Raw genomic sequence first — 18,308 nt, forward strand, 5'->3', positions numbered from 1 at the left:
GGCTGCACACATGGAGGGAACTACAGATAATCTTTATCGTTTGGAGAAATATTTAGGATTGCATAACAGGGTGACTAGGAAGCTTATATTCTAGTCTTCAGAGATGCTAGCACTTCTGAGATGACTTGCTTCTGGTGGTAAGCCTCTTTATTTGCAGTTCTGCCTCAATACAGCTGCTAATGTTATATATTTGTCTATTATGTATGTTTTAATTTAGAAACTCATCTTAAAAAAGACAATCGTATTGGTATATTCTAAAATAAGGGTTGACAGCTGCTTCTAAGAACAACTGTTTCTAGGAAGATCATGGACCATTTGGGCTTTTTCTAAGTATCTAAAATACAAAGCTATAGAGGGAAAAATATTTTCAGTGCTGGAATGCATTTGAGAGGCATGTATTTTAATACAATCACTGACATATCATCTGTAGTCAGAACAGTGATTAACATGTTTAACAGCAATGTACTACAGATGGGGATTTTGTGGTTTTCCTTTACTCAGACCTAGTCCTAATTCTACCTGGATTTTACAACAATCTTTGCAATAGTTTTCAGCAATATGTAAATTTTTTTAGAATAAATTTCCAGCAATAAGCAATGTAAATTTTCAACAATTTACATTCTTCAGGAGTCTTATGCCAAATATAATGCCCTTCCCAATGCAATGAAACCACATAGTCTAGCCATAGGAAAAGGCTTCAGTACTGTAACAGCAGCAATAGCATGAAAGAGCCCGTGCATGGCTCTGCACTTTGGGACTGCCTTAAAATGACAGAATGCATATTCTGTTCAAAAACAGCTGTATGTCTTCAGCCATCCCATATAAACCTCACTCTTCTTTGGTCTGATTGCTTTTTTAAGGGTGAACACAAGATAATTTAAATGTTAATTTGAATTAAAATTACCCAATTTGAAAAGAAAAAAACCTGTATTGTCTGATAATAATATAATATTATCTGATTATAATTATCTGTTTACTAAATCTTCTACAAAGTTCTGTGTAATTTTAGCTTAAAATTTCATACAAAAATAAATGATAAATCAGGTGGCTATAAATATTATGGGGCTCTCCAGAACTGATTCATTTCAGTTTCAGTGCTAGCAGAGTACCTTACTAAATTTAGAAAAATATTGTGGGCAAAGAACAAATACTACAAATTTTTTGTCAGTACATGTTTTTTTCTCCCTGCCTATAACACGACTTTTTTACACTAAAACACAAAAGGCTTCGTTTTCCAAAGTGACAAGCAATTTTGGGTGCTGAGTCAGAGATGGATCGAAAGACGCTGCATTTAAGCAGTATTAAGTGCCTATTCTAACAGCTGCCTCTTTACTGTCCAACAAAGGCTCTTAATCTCTCCGGCATCCTCTGTTCTGTCTTGCACCAGTGCAAAACCCTTGCAGAATTGCACACATGGTGCTGATCATGCACATCCCATCTCTGTGTTGTTCTTTAGCCATGAGCATAGTCCCTTGACTACAGAGTGTAGATCTGAGATTTCTCTGAAAGAGTGGAAGGATGTGTTATGGGCTGAGAAGGGACCCCCCTACTAGGAATAAGAGTAGCATTTTAGCTATGCTTACAGTCCTCCAGTATGTTCTCAGAGACCTACGCCAAGCATTTTTCAGTGTATTCCAATGTTCAGTTTTGATTTTTCCTCATAATACTGTGAATTTGAGATAGATTAAAATATAATTCCTATGATAGTTTCTCTTTCCTCAGTAAACTTCCTGAAAAAGTCCCCCACCAAAGTATCTTGTCCATAAAAGCTGAGATGCTACTATTGAGCGTGAAGGCTCACATACAGAGAGATAAGGAAAAGAAAGCAAAAGAAAGAAAAGGCAAAAAAGGAAGCACATCAGTAGTTTCATCCTCTGATCCACAGTGGGGAATCAACATCTCTGATTTTTACAAAGCCGACAAAATATTATATTTATTCACCTTCATCCCTCCCATTACCCTTGCCTCAGCAAAATGCTGTTTGGGCTTTCCCCCATCTGCTCTTTACTTCACTAAAGCTCCCATCTTAACCCACCTCCATTTCCCTGGGTCTCTGTATTTGCCTATGCCAGCTACACAACTTCAATGCTCCCCACTCCCACTCATGTCTGCGCCCTGCCACACAGCCTTCTCATTCCCTCCCCCTGTGTCTCAGGCAGCTCCCCACCAGCACTGCTGCCCTGATTCTCCTCTTTGCCTCCCCATCTCACTCTGAATTAAAACACAGTGCTGTTCTCAAGTACATGCTCCTTCCCTCACCATGAAATTGATTTAATTAGAGTTAATTAACTAGTTTGGGTATCTAGCAATTCCTGAGAGCTAGTATTAGCAAATAAGATGAGGAAAGTGACACAGTCTGCAGTGATAATAAAATACAGCAGCAGCTTTTTCCTGTCACCCTAACTTCTGTCAGGATATGAGTGTTGCCACCGCACAGAAAGCAATGACACAATACACCAATTCTGTTTTCTTTAGCATTCTGCAAATTCTAACACTGAAAGTTGCTGATATCCTGCACGCCACAACATCCTGGAATTTTGCACAGTGAGAAGCGTTTCTCGCAAACAGAAGCTCTGAAGTGGTTTTAGAAATAAAGTATTAAATTACAATTGACATTTCTGAGATCTTTGCTAGCAGAAAAGTCTTGCAGAAGGGACATCAGCACAGATACATGCAGCAGTAAATTTAAGAGCACCTCCTATTCTGATTTAATATTAATGCAACAATCAGAAGAGCCTTTAAAAAACAGAAAGGCAGGACAGAAGACTGGGGACTTTCTAGCAGCTTCTACAGGAAGAAAAAAATCTTATTGCCGTAGGTAGGCAGTGCACAGCACAAAGTATTGGGCTGGCAAACACCAGCACCCAAGAGCAAAGGCACTCCTCCCGCCCGCACCCCTCCAGGGCAGGCTGGCTTCCTCTAGGTCACTTGCAGAAGTAGCTCTTCTGCCTGCTCGCCCAGAGGAGCTGCACTCTGCACAGCACCATCCTCTCTCAGGCTGCCAGGGTTAAGGACTGTCCCTATCCACAGTGAAGGACAAAATCTATTGGTGTCATAGAGCTGCCCTCCAGTAAACACCAGTGTACATGTAAAGAGAAGAAGCTCGCCACACTTTTTCACTCGGTCCCTGCTTGACCTGCAAAAAATCTGGTTAAATTAGTGTCTGGCTGTGTTCATGTACAGTTCTGTGCTCCACTAAGGATTCTTGATATTTTAATCTCATTCCTGATAATTCCATTTCCTCTGTGCCTAATACCAGCACCTTCCCCTTCCTGAGCCCATTCCCTTCATCGTTACTATAGCTGATCTAGAGGCACTCAGGTCAGTCAAGATGAACCAGGACATCATATCTACTCCCTAGGTAGCAACACAAAATTGTTTCTAGTAGAAATGATGATATAAGCATAATCTTTCAGGTACAGTAAAGATGAAAAGCGTAACTAGAAAACACTCAAAGGACGTAAGAAACAGGAAGATTAGTGGATATTTCCCAGAGACAGGGAAGTAAGTACTTCTTTTTCTATTTTGTTAGCCTTTTTTCCTCAGCTTATGGAACAATATTTGTCCGTAATATGGTCCTTTTTATTACATAATTAATACTACATACGCTACATTATTCCACAATTGCCCCAAGATGATCTCAAAGATACTCAGTGTTCCCCTTGCGCTCCAAACATTTTGTTTTGGTGTTTAACCAGCTCCTCAGCTGATAAGTGGGCAGAGTAAGTTCCCCATCACTGCTCAAGTGATAAAGTCTTACAAATAAGAATACACATGGCAATATCCAAACACAGCTACACTTTTGCTATTCAAATAATTATCAGTAAAGGGACAGGCACAGCCCTTTTTCTGCAAAGCCTGAATAAATAAGTTTTGTGTAGGAAATTCCGAACAGACTTGAAGAGAAATAAAATTCTGCAGTTAATCATTCCTCTTGGAACAGAGTGACTGCTGAGCAGTTCTGCTGCCCATTGTAAAGCCTTTCAGTTGTAATTACTACATGGTGTTAGACCCATGAGTCTGTACAGCTCTACTTTAGCTGGTCATGTCTCTGGCTTGCACCATTTGACCATTTTCCCTAGTCCAGCCCTGCGAAGAAAGGCACAGAGGATTACCACACTACAGCACGTAAGAATACCCTGTCCATATCCCAATTTGTTACCTCTTCCTTTTTTTTTTCTTTCCTCACAGCTAGCTGTGTTCAATGCCTAGCAAGACATTTCCCTTTAGGGTATTATCATGAACAAGCAAAGATTAGCTACAGAAACTGCATGCATGATAAGAACAGTATACAAGTGAATACCTCAGCAACATGGACTTAATTATTTTGATAACATTGGAAAGGTTATTTCTCCACTTTTGAAGAGACAAGCTCTGTGTATTTTTAAAAGGCAAAACTTATACCCATAACCAGAAAGCTTTGGTCTGCTCTTCAATACAGTATATAAAAGGTTTATGGATTTCATCAAAACTGATCAGTTTATTGTCTAGACCACAGATTATTTTTCATAAGATTTCTTTTGTCATATCTGTGAGCCATTCTTGTAATGATGGATGAGACTGGTGCCTTAAAATCATCATTTTCTCTGTCAGCAGGGAAACCCACTGAACCCTGACAGATGGAATATCACCTTCTCCCCTGTAGCCTTATAATGTAAGGGCATAATCCATTTTCACAGGGGTATACAGGAGTCCAGGATTGAACCTACACATAAGTATTGTTATTTGGGGAAGAGTATGAATTATACAGTTATTAAAGGAGTTCTAAACTTTTGCTTGGATAAGCTGAAATTGCTACTGAAACACTGTACCTATCACAGGCTTCGACATTCAAATCATAGCCAGTGATTTTGGCCCTTCTGAGGAATGGCATTCCTAGAAACGGTGTCTGTCTCTGTTACTTTTATTTCCTCGTAAAATGAGAACTATGGATCATGTGAAGGCATAAGTGTCAAGTATAATGTATGTTCAGTTTGTGAAGATGTGGTACTGTATACTTCTATAATTTCCGGCCAAATGTTAGAGCTTGCCTGCCATACAGTTGATTCTGTGGACACAAACAAATCAGTTTATGTATGTATGGACCCTGAAACATATTCTTCTGCATTTAGAGAGAGGAGTCCAACTGTACATGAGATGTGAAAATCAACTCTATGTAATCATTCTCTTCTGCAGCAGAATTAAAGACACAGTAATGGACCAGGGAGAACTAGGAGTAAAGCACTGCCAAAGGTATCACCAATTTTCACTTTTACCATTTATCACTTAGAAAAATCTGCTTGCTGATTCCATATTCCTGTATAAGATTTCAGAGAGAAAAATTAAATATGCTGCTTTACATTTCATTTTTAACCGTTAATTGCTGCATAAATACATAACATAAAAAAAAGCACAGACATTTTATAAAAGTAGAATGGTTCTGAAATATTCAGTTGCCTCTTTATTTGCATTTCTTATGCAGCAGATACTCTGAAGTGCCTCTTCCTAAAGGAAAGCAAAGTTAAATTTGCCTAGAGAGGGTCTGAACGAGAAGTTTAAACTCCTCATCACTCTGAAGGCAATAGAACTGACGTTTATTGCTGTGCCATGCCAAACTACAGCCCCACCTCTGGATAACTAAAGACTATATGGCAGATGGATGCTTTAAGAGCATTCCCCGGAGCCTTCCAGTGCATATCGTGTTGTCTGTTTAGATGATAAACTCCTGGAAAGGCCTGGACCTGTACATTTTTCTGTGTTTTGTGCAGCTCTACTCTTTATAGTGTTTAAAATGATCATCACGATTAATCCATAGATAAACCACCCTAAGGAAGCCAATGTTGCCTGCCCTGCAAGAGCATGGCCTCAGATGTGGCATAAATACCATTTGCTTCCCATTATTTACAGTGTCTGTTATGGTTCCCCAGGGAGCCATGTGTCCAACGCCTAATTCATGGGTCATGCAGGGGAGATGAGCACTGACTTTATTGGATTGTGAATTAGGCCACTGATACATAACACCCACAAAGCCTGCAGGCTGACATTATATACGTGTATATATATATCTCTGTGCCTCCCACATCTACCTGTGCTATCAGGCTCCACTGAACATCAGTAAACCCTTGCTAAGGGTAGAAGGAAGGAAGGAAAGAATCCAGGTAAGAATCAGCCAGAACATTGCATTTTGCAATAGTTCTGAACATCTGTCAACATGCTATTTCCATTCCAGTTACCACCCTGCTTTGTGTACCTGTACAAAAACTGGCCCCTTTGTATCACGTCATACAAACTTCAGCTCTTGCAATGTTAAAAACCAAGCTAATGTATCATGAATTACCAAATGATATCACATTAATGTGATTTTCCCTGTCTACTGCTTTCATAATAATTGAAGCAATAGTGACTTTTCCAATTAAAAAAACACCACCAAAAAACCCGGAAAAGATCTAGGTCATTGCTGACATAGACATTAAATTTATTTTCAGTATGTCAGTCTTGTTTTTCTACTTAATTTAATGTTGGGAAAGGACACTTAATGACACAGAGCCATTGTGCATACCAAGCCACATGTGCCTGTGGGCAGTGCACCAATGAATTACATGGTCACTGTTATAATACTCTAGACACTATCTAGACACTATAACTAAGTCATAGAACTTTAATATAAATTGGTGGGTCATTTTTGAAAGGTGAATGGCATAGGTAAGTTTCACCTTCTGCTAAATATATAAGGTTCCTGTTCTTTGGTATTTATACTTACATAACATGACTTTCAAGTAACTTCAAGTGGGAAGTAGCAATTTAGCTCCATCATCTAACTGGCTGGAGTAAACATCCTATCTGTAAAGCCTTCCTCAGGGAAGGAGATTCCTTCTCATTTGTGGTTAAAAGGACATGGGCACACAAAGAAAAACAAATCCAAAGAGGGAAGAGGACAGGTAAGAAACTTGCCAAAGGACATACATATAATATGTATTTTATTGCCTGTTACAACAGTAAATTCCTGGCAGGGCTTATGCTGATATCTTTCTCTGTTCTCACTATAGATCTAATTATTTCCAATGTTTAAAATTATAATTGTGATAAAATCTGTAGACAAAATCTCCTAAGAAACCCAGCATAACTTGCCCTGCTGGTATAGAACACTACCCTTCCACATATACAAGATACAGTTTGAATTCTGAATTACTGTCACATATGAAAATAAAACTAAGTCTAATTCTCCCCTGTATTGGGTTTGCATGGCAAGGTTTTGGTAGTGGGAGTGCTACAGAGGTGGCTTCTGTGAGAAGCTGCTAGAAGCTTCCCCTATGTCCAACAGAGCCAATACCAGCCAGCTCCAAGATGGACCCACCACTACTGGCCAAGGCTGAGTCCATCAGCAACGGCAGTAGTGCCTCTGTGATAATGTATTTAAGAAGTGGGGAAAAAACTGCATAACAGCTACTGCAATCAGAAGAGAGGACTGAGAATATGTGAGAGCAACAATTCTGCAGAAACCAAGGTTTGGAGGAGGAAGGGGAAGAAGGGGGGCGGGGGGGAGGTACTCCAGGCATCGGAGCAGAGATTCCCCTGCAGCCCGTGGTGAAGACCTGGTGAGGCAGGCTGACCCCCTGAAGCACGTGGATGCCCAAAGGAGGATGTAACCCCATGGGAAGCCCCCGCTGGAGCAGAGTCCTGGCAAGACCTGTGGCCCTGTGGAGAGAAGAGCCTGCACTGGAGCAGGCTCCTGGCAGGATTTGTGACCCTGTGGGGGGACCCACGCTGGAGCAGTCTGTGCCTGAAGGACTGCACCACGTGGAAGGGACCCACGCTGGAGCAGTTCGTGAAGACCTGCAGCCCATGGGAAGGATTCATGTTGGAGAAGTCTGTAGAGGACTGTCTCCCATGGGAGGGACCCCACACTGAAGCAGGGAAGAGTGTGAGGAGTCCTCCCCCTGAGGAGGAGGGAGTGGCAGAGACAACAGGTGATGAACTGACCACAACCCCCATTCCCCATCCCCCTGCACTGCTTGGGGCAAGGAGATAGAGAAAATGGAACTAAAGTTAAGCCTGGGAAGAAGGGAGGGGTGGGGGGAAGGTGTTTTAAGATTTAGGGTTTATTTCTCATTATCCTACTCTGATTTTGACTGATAATAAAATTAAACTAATTTCCCCAAGTCGAGCCTGTTTTGCCCGTGACAATAATTGATGAGTGATCTCTCTGTCTTTATCTCCACCTATGAGCGTTTTGTTATATTTTCTCTCCCCTATTCAGCTGAGGAGGGGAAGTGATAGAGCAGCTTTGGTGGGCACCTAGTGTCCAGTTGGGGTCAACCCACAGCATCATCCCTTATATTCCACCTTACAAATACACACCCAGTAGCCTTTACTCAAGAATTACAGTAGCAGTTACTACAATCAATACTGAGTACCTAGCAAATCTATATAAGAAAGTCTCCGCAATACTTAAAAGCTTAAGATCTCTGTTTTAATCTCTGTTCTTCTGAGTAGTAAAATCTACTCACATTACATTACATCTATATATACTTCACAAAAGAAATTTTCAAATGAATAGGGGACAATCTCTCTCATGCTGCACTGAACTGTGAGTCATAACATTTGCAACAGTCCACATTCACTTGTTTCATCTCTTTTTCACAAAGGAACTCATTTCAGCCCAGAACTTCAACAGATGCTTAACACTCTGCTACACTGTTCTAATACAGCCAGAAAAAACAACTATTTACTCTGTGTCATCTTTGAGTTCCATAGTATTCATGTTCTAAAAAAGGGTAACAAACTTCTAAAGATTTCCCAATAAACGTAACTATAGTTTTAGGCCTTCCTCAACAGGAATATTCTAGGCTCTAGATGTGTCTATTGAAATTTGCTATTAAATTTTACCTTTTAATGATTTAAATCTACAGGAGAAACACAGAGTACTCAAGGATGACAGCATGCACTCTCTCCTGCTGATCAGGAATAGATGAACACAGAAGCTTCTAAGGCTACCTTGTAATTCTCTAGCATCAGCTCTGTATTATTGGCCTTAAAATATGATATCAAAACTGCTTTAAACAATGAGATGAGGATTCCCCAGCATCAGACAGGAATGTCAGCTTGTGTCTGGGATGAAGGAAGTGTGTGGAGTCAGCTGCAAGCAGGAACAAAATAATCTAAGAAGTGGAAAAAGGTCATGGACAGAGATGCATAAGTGCCTGCTGATTTCAGTCAGTGTAACAGTCCCTATAGGACCGGTTCAGCTGGCTTCAAAAATGGAACACTGGAACCCCCTGCCTTGTACAGAGGCCCAGTTCAGCTCTTGACTGCTCCCCAAGTCAAGAGAGGTATCTATCTGGCACACGGTTATATCTGCCTACTCAATGTATGAGCATGGAGATGTCCACTCCAAAGATTTACTTGAAGTACCAGACCTTCCAGCCACATCCCAAATTACTTCATGGAGTGTGACAAAATCAAAAGGAAAGGAAAGGAAACAGATTTGTGATGTAAGACATAAGATGTAGTCACAGAGAGAACTGTCAGGATGCAAATGGGCATATTAAAAGCTTTAGCTTGTTGTTTTATACTCTAATGACTTTTTCCAGTTCTTTTAACTAGTCTCATGTTTACCACAGTTCATATGGAAGGGTCACCACATATGACTGATACCAAGCAAAGCTCAGAGATTTCTAAAGAGCCATCTTCATAACAATACATACATGAAGCATTTAACAACTACAGCATCTTGAAAGATATTCTATGAGGAATGTAAGTACCTGTTGTCTCCACGGGCAGGATCCTTGGGTTTAGCATCACTATCATAAACAAAACGCTCTTGGGAGATCACTATGACATTGTCTGTAGTTTCATTTCCCAAGATAGTGATAACAGGATAACCCATCTGCAGTGTCCACTGATCCATTACTTCTTGGATATTTACAGATTTTCCAAACCTTTTTAAAGCCTTCAAGAAAAAAGAAAAGTTTCAATATATTGAAGCAATATCATCATCCAACGTATAAAACTTTTTTTTTTTTTGTCCCAGAGACCATTAATTAGTGTTAGAGGTTTAAATAACCATCACACATGCTCACACACACATTTACACCCAGTACACACACTACATAATTTAACCCACAATCTCTGTATATCTTAGAAGTAAACATTGAGCAATCTTGCCAGAGAGGAGAGTGACAGTCAGAAAGTCTTGTTTCCCACATCATTCATGCACTTTTGCTGTAACAGAAGAAACAACCTGGTTTACAGGGTTTTAACAAGAGCCACAGAAATACTGGGTGGTTGTCTCCAAATTATATTCTTCATCAGCTAAGGTTAAAAAAGACTCAGGGTTAGCTGATCTAGGGTACCTACAATAAGGCATATTCTTCGGGCTTGTTTTCTAAAAGTAGAGAGCTTCTTTGTTCTGAAAATCAAATGACTCATTATTTGAAAATACTGTCCCTCATGTTCAAAGTGAGGCCATGTATACAAAGATATTCCCAGCTCCTTCATAAACTGCACCTGTCATAACACATGGAGGATTAATGTGTTCATATTTGATACCAACTGTCAATAAAAATTATGTTTTTCATCTGAAACAAAAAGAAATACTAAGGCATCATGGGAGATGAGAGTGGGTATGAGAGGAATGACAGGCATCATTAGTTCTTCAGTAACGGAAATATCCCTAGTTGCCAAACAGTGCTAGATCACACACTGAGCAACCTCTGATGAATACAAGCAGAACCCAGCAAGAAGTCTTCAGAACTGAAGATGCAATTGCAATGCATTAGGAAAGAAGTGGCTGGCAACAAACGTGCTTGCAGGTGAAGCAAACAGAATTATTAGCCTAAACAATAAACTTGAACATCCAGAATACCCGTAGTGGTTATGGACCAGAATACAGTCTCATTTTTGTTCTATTTTCTTAGCTATGGGTTCTGCTGTTCTTTCAAGGTTATGTTCATCCCTCTGACCTCCCATCACCTTGAACTGTCCTAAAGGCTTTAACAGAGGAAGACACCAGGTAAGAAGCAAGAATGACTTTTGCAGTGGCACTGAGTTTCAGATTAAGACATAGATTTAGAAGTGTGACTGTATGTTACACGTTTCAATTCTCCTTAACAGTCAGTACAGACATAATACTCAGTTCAGTTGCCCACACATAGGTGACTAATGTCATGTGACCTTGACCTGCCACTGTTAAACCCACCTGAATGTCTTGAACATCCTACTGCACCTAATCTGACACTATTTCAAGTCCCTAGTCAACAGTCAGTGATAAACTAGCCAACTGAACTGCTCTTAATGCTCGGCTATCTGTATTGACTAGACTTCTGGGACTCCAGTTGTTCCTGTTCACAAGTGTCAAATGAGATGTCCTAAAATATTCCACACATCCTTGTGGACCTGGTGGACCTACAGCAGACATACTTATGTGGCAGCTGGAAGCCAGGTAGGATAAAATAAATTAAGGTAAATGTTAGATGTCTATGAACAGGCAACTGAATACAGTTTACACTGACAACATTTGGAGCTCGGACACCTAGTTTATATGTATATACCTGCTTGTCTAGATAAATGTAGATGTCTTGACCTGCAGCTGAATCCCAGCTTTGGTGTCAGTAGTTAAAACTAGATTACCATGTTTACACATGGCTTGAGTTGGTACTTGTGCCCAAACTCCTTGACTCTACACTGGCTTGCACTCTCTCTTTATCCTAGAGTGCCCAGACTAGCTCTGTAGGTGAGAAATTCAGGCATGCTTGGCTCGCTTTATGAAAATTATACTCTGCCCTTATAGATCCCTGGACTGGGCTCTAGAAACTCAGATTGAGCTTGGGCATAGCAACCAAAGGGGGCATGGACATAGCAACTTTAAGTCTGTACAGCATGTCAAACGTTACAGTAAATAGTTCTCTGTTTACACAAAACTTTAAAGGTTTAATAGTTTCATCCTTCAAACAAATCACAACTCCAAACAAAATCACAAGCACACCTGATGTAAATGCCAAAGCTCAGCACTTTCATGTGCTTTCCAGCTTATGGGCCCCAGCATGCTGCCACTAAAGTCAATGATAACAAATTCCATTAAGCATCTTTTACTACACATCAGTGACATAGCACAAGCAAGGAAATATATTCTAACATAACAAAGAATAGAAATGTTGCAAAAACCACATTTTAATATTGCCACTAGGTTAACTCAAATGGAATTTCTTTACATCAATTTTTATATTTACTCTGGGGTCTGAAGATCTCAATATGCATTATTCACTCCTAACCTCATAAGAAAAATACCACAGTAAATTCCTGCTTCTCCCTTAGTGCAATAGATTAAAGCATTTTACCTTTGACAATGTGTTCCAGAGATCATTTCTGGCTGCATTGCCATACTTGTGAATGGTTAAATAATCCTACAGAAATAAAATAAAAATACAAATCAGTATTACTATACACAAGCCAAACAACCAGAGCTGTGAATCACCGCTATTAGAAGTTAAATCACAGCAATGTTTGCATTTGTCAGAAATCTGGAAATATACAATATGTTCATCCTAAGGGACTAAATAGTTTCTTAAGCTAGTTTACAATGCAAAAATTGTTGCTAAAAATTTCATTTACAGCATTCAGTGTTCTTCCTTTTCTGTGTAAGTCACTCTATAAGCTAAATATTTTGAATATACATTTAAAATGCTTGTCTAATCCCAGAAGGAGTTCCTAGGTAATTCTAAGCAATAAAAAGAAAAGCTGCTGAAACACAGTTCCAGTTGCTATTTTAGCAGGTCATTCTGCGTCTAGCGTCAAAAATTTGTTCACTCAAATGACAGCTACATTTGCTACAAAAGATTTAACTAAGCAATAGGCTACCTGAACTACAAACTCTTATCTAGGGAGATCCTGACACATGTCAAAATACATCATACTGGCAACGAGAGCTGTAACAGGTTATCACAAAGGCTCTCCAGACATGCAGAGGTGGAAGAAGGGTGACAGGAACCCAACTCCATGTTTGTGCACAGGTACCCACATGCGTGTTTTCACAACATACATGACTCAGAGTCTGAGGAGAGGTCATAAACTAAATGCTTTCACTTATTCAGCCGCAGTTTCAATGACTGAGGGTCCATTCTTCTTCCATAGCAACCAGAAAGATAATTCCTGATAAGCTACCATCCAATTAAATTAACTTCCCAAATTAATAGTTTAAGTGTATGACCAGGTTAGGTCTCTGCTTTTCAGACACAAAACGCTTCAAATTTTTAACAATATCTGGAGAGACAACACGGTGAATTTTTCACTATTCTATGTCCCTAGAGAAGAGCTCATTCAATTACAAAAGTCAAATTCAGCAATGATTATTTGAATAACATACATTTCAAGCATTTTGATTGGAAGAATTACACGAAAAAACACATCAGAGGTTGTAAATCAATGGGTTCTCTCTCCTGCATTTGAATTTCTACCACCTTCACTTTACACAATGGTAGGAGACAAACTCTAATTTACAGCACAATGCTAAAACTGGGACAAATTTGCTGACTCTGTTATCTGTGCTTTGTGTGAAGTAAGATACTTTGGGAATAATTAGTATTTGGAAAGCAAATTTTCTGATACACAAATTGTAGCACCTGTGACAGATTTAGCTTTTGTCAGCCAACTCATACTACAACAAGCAGCAACTCCCATTTAATCACAAGCTAGGAAAGCTAAATGAGAACACTGACTCTGTAAATGCAGTGCTGAGTTTTAACAATGTCATGAGACTAACTTGGAAAAAAGACAATATTATATATGCTGCACCTATAGCACACTGTGCTTCCATTTTGTCTAAAAATACAGAATCATTTAAGGCACAGTGAAATATTCAATAGCTTTCAAAGCTAAAGAAGTTGAACTGCAAATTAAAAAGCTAAAATAGGAATATACAAAAGTGGGACAAGGTAAATAAATAACAACAAGTATATATGTGCATTCTAAGCTGTACTAGAAAACACTGCATGTATTGGTCCTTCTGAGAGTTGCTTTCAGAATCATTACACAGCAAAATAAAATGGGTGGAATGCCTGAGGCTTTACTCCATCCAGGCAATAATCCTGTTTACCAATCCACCATTAGCCATTAAATGGGACTTTTACATTTTGCATTAAAAAAGACTGCAAAGAGATGAAATGCTTCTGCCCTTTTCTTTTGGATTTTCTCCCAACACACAGATTAGGAGGTTTAGGTGCAGCTTGTCAATCGGTTAAAAACTGATTATCATCCAATCTAACATGTTTATCACAAAAGAAAACAAAAAGAATCCTAACATTCACAATGAAATAAGAAAATACAATGATAAACACAACATAAAGGAACAGTCCTGATACCACACAACTTGATCATCCATTTTTTCATTACTTCATAAAGTTGCATTGAGACCATTGCATAACATCAAACTAGGAGTGTTATCGAATTCAAAGCAGTCGTGACAGTGTGCATCAAAATATGCTTCCAGTAAATCTACATTACAGTCCAAAATCTGAGTGCACTTTCTACAGGCACAAGAACAAAAAGTTACTGAACCAATAACATCAAATCACTACCATCAAACATCCTCATATACTGATATCCTCTTTTCAACAATAACCAGTAACAGACACCTAGAAAGGGTATAAAACAGGATGAACATACAGAATTCCCCAGTATGCTCTCCCATCATCCAGCACTCCATGGCACAAAGAATCTTGAGTGGATTAGTATCTTAGTGTTTTTATCTTCTGTGAATTTGGCCAGTTGGAACCCATATAAATGTTTAGCATTTGCAACACCTTATAAAAAAACATTACCCACTTCAGTGATCTGTTGTGTGAAGATACCTGTCTCAAACATCTGCCTGTCTGCTGGTTTTGTCTGCTGCTCCCCAGTTCTGGCACTAGAAGACCAGCGCATTACTGTTCCCTACTTCACTCTCCGCAAGCCATTCATGTTTTTACAGATCTGTATGATACGTGTCCTCATACCAGATCTTGGTTTTATACTGAGAACACCACCAGACCCCACCACTTCCAGCTATGCTGCCAAGTTACATTTTGGTAGCACTATCTAAGCTGCTGACTTCAAAGTTAGCTAAGGGTCACCATGACCCAGCCTGAACTTTCACTACCAAATTATCAGACTCTCTGCAAGTACCTTTCATGGACAGGCACTCAAAAAGGAAGAGAAAATGCTTATACATATCAACATCAAATGCATCCCAGGAATGATTAAGATAGGAGCCAAAGATCTATACACACCCTGCTTGTCTGTTCTAAGGATAGAACAAGCAGGGATATAACCCATTCTTCCTGCCGGGGACCCATATCCATGTCTTAAGTAGCTTGCAAAGGGGCAGAAAACACATTTTCATTCCCTGTAATTCTCCAGGGCAGTAGTATTAGGCGCCCCTTCACCTTTATACTGAATAGAAAAGAAGCAAAGCAAATAGAAGAGAGATGCAAGCCACAGAACAGAAAAGGAGGATAACACTGAAAATACAGCTGCTTGCATCTAAGCTGCGTTCAGCACAACTTCAAAGGAGGTGAAGTGACTTAAAGCCACTTTCTCATAAACACATATGCCCAGAACCATCTGGCTGCAAGACTGCTTCCCATCATAAACTCGCAAGTCTGTATCACCTACAAAAGCTGTTCCATCAAACCTGGAGTATGCTGAAGCATGAAGATATGCTTCAGCCATCTTCCTAACTTTCAGCTATAACCCTACGATATGTGTGAGGAGAGAAGATGGCATGAAAACCTCTTTAACAATCCAAGACTTAAGAGTGCTCTTCTACAACTCCCTTTTCTCCTTCACCATAATGCCGCCTCTAAAGTTTTTGTTGTGAGGAAAGCAGAAAGAGAGTTCATAGGCCCTAGTGCAGTGTCACTCAACATGAAAATTAATCAAAATTAATCAAACACACACACAAAAATTATCATTTGGTTTTACATTTTCAGCAAGCATTCCCTTGTAATATTCATCTTGGCATTAATATGTGAAACCATTCTTTGCCAAAAAAAATAACAGAATATGATTCCTTCACTTCTATCAATAAAAAAAAAATTTCATCAGTGTGGTCTTCTGACATGTGTTTTAGTAATTTTTAACACCAAAAAAAAAATCCGGAATCTGTCACACCATGAAAACAAAGTCCAATTACTGCACAACCAAGACCTAAGATCTTGCAAAAAATCCCAACAGATTTAGATCATAATATAATGTTTTGTTAAACAGTAATCTTAATTTCCCCCCCCCCAAATTAGAAGGCTTAATGCTTTTGAAATAATTTTATTACTTGAAGCACACAGCTTGTAGTAGAAACAGGAATAAAGTGAAAAGTGCTAAAGGATTTTGAAAGATGTTTTTAGTATTGCTGTACTGATCAAGGTTGCAGGCCTTTTATTGTATTAGACTTTTTTAAGAAAATGAGATCATTTGAAAGGAAAAAGTCTTCTATCATTTTGCAATCTTAGTCTTCTCAGTACTGCTAGGGATGAAGCCTCTTGGTTTTGAAAAAATGAACTACCCCACCATTCAAACATGACAATGCTCACAACTAATAAAAAGTAGCAACTGATAAATGCAAAGAGGTTAAACAAGTCTAAATGGGGAATAAGTCTCCAAACACATATCTTACTTTCAGGGGAGATTTCCGATCTATAACTAGGAACTGAAACATCAATTCTGGGACCAAACTCCTTTCACAGTTTGCTTGTATGAGGTTGGTTTGGTTGTTGAAAAAACAGCTCCCAGTTTATATGAGTGCTGCTGAGATCTGAAACAGATTAACATTGAATAACTTAATTTTTCTCCGAAAGGTAACTGGGAAATTTCACTGTGTAAGATGAGTGAGAAAAAAGTAGCAAAATAATTTGGCACAAATTCTTGTGGCTATGTTCCTCTGAATGCCCTCATTTCTTAGGGGTCAGGAAATAGCAGTCTAGCCTCCACCTCCCTCTTTTGGATTTTGTTTCTACTCCTGGTATTACTGACTTGTTATTAATTTGAGCTGATTTTCATGATTTTTGGTGATTTGGATTTAAATAAGGAATGATTTAGAGCAAGCATACAACCAGTTATGCTGCTACAAAGTCCTTTTTAAAGTCCCAGGCTCAGGCCACGTGGACTCGCAATAATCATTAACCAGATTTCTATTCAAAGAATAAGACTCATAACAAGATGACTGTTCCGTAAGGACGATTTATTGCCCTGTAGACCAGATGTTCTAAAAGTTACATTATGAAAGGTCCTCGAAGCATGTTAAAATCGCAATGTGAGCCAAAATCCTTGGGTCAAAGGTATTGCAGGGTCTTTCTTTTAGGTCAGTAGTCCATGCTCATCGCAAAAGCAGACCCTGACTCATTTCAGGACTCAAGTGTGCATGACGGGAAAGAAGTGGGAATAAGAAAATGAGTTATGGGAATTATCATGCTTATGTATGAGAAGTTGATTACTATGTATTACTGTATTCTATATAATCAGCATGCTACATGCACTAGGTGTGCGTTGTTGGTGAGAGCACTCCCCTATGCACCCGGCCATTAATAAAGGAGTGTCTGCTTATCTACATCACATTGGTGCCAATAAGTTCTTTTATTCTGTTTTGGTGATACTGGGTGCACATCCTCCCCACTTCAGCCTACAATATGGTCTTGTTGAACAGTTTTGTACACATGAGACTGCTGTATCTCACCGAAGATTTAGAGCTACTAATAAAAACATTTAGTTCAGGCGGAAATCAGGCTCTAAGGCTCCAGCTATCAAATCCAGCATGTTTCTCTTCCCATATATAGGGATATATATATATATACACACATATATATATACAGTATAAGGTATACTTAACCTTAAGCCACCAGACACCATGTGACAGATGCTGACTCACTGACTATAACATGTCACCTTTTTTTCCCCTTTCCTTCATGCTACTAACACCAAAGTTGCTATCAAATTTTATCTTGACACTGCCTAACATTCAAATAAAAAACCTTCAGCAAGGGTCAGAGGGAGGAAGGTACTGCATATGTTTGCAATGGTGAGTGACAAAAATGTGGGAAATCCGCAAAAAAAGGAAAATTCACCTTACTGGTCATGGTAAACACTGTATGAGGCAAATCAGATGGGGCTTAACTCTATTTGTGTCAGAATTCATTTGTATCAGTGAATCAAAATGCAGAGCTATCTCCAAATTGAGGGAACAGCTGTGATCAAACACTTACAAAAGCAGTAGCGCAAAGCCAGCTAAGAAGAACCTTGGAAAGATTTTTCCAGGCCAAGTAAGCCAAGCAACTTCTCCACCTTCTACATCAGTCTTACTAAGAGTG

At 39.2% G+C, this 18,308-nt stretch overlaps 1 protein-coding gene across 1 annotated transcript in view; it reads right to left on the bottom strand.

Moving 5' to 3' along the window:
- TRHDE (thyrotropin releasing hormone degrading enzyme) overlaps window positions 1-18,308 on the bottom strand; it is a 221,298-nt gene that overhangs the window by 68,012 nt on the left and 134,978 nt on the right. Inside the window, exons 8-9 of the mRNA XM_074902853.1 lie at window positions 12,315-12,380; window positions 9,741-9,928 (exon numbers count right to left, since the gene is read on the bottom strand). Of these exons, the coding sequence (XP_074758954.1) occupies window positions 9,741-9,928; window positions 12,315-12,380 (254 nt within the window). The remainder of the gene's footprint in view (window positions 1-9,740; window positions 9,929-12,314; window positions 12,381-18,308) is intronic.

The sequence above is a fragment of the Athene noctua genome, chromosome 3 (assembly GCF_965140245.1).
Source record: "Athene noctua chromosome 3, bAthNoc1.hap1.1, whole genome shotgun sequence".
Classification (NCBI taxonomy): Eukaryota; Metazoa; Chordata; class Aves; order Strigiformes; family Strigidae; genus Athene; species Athene noctua.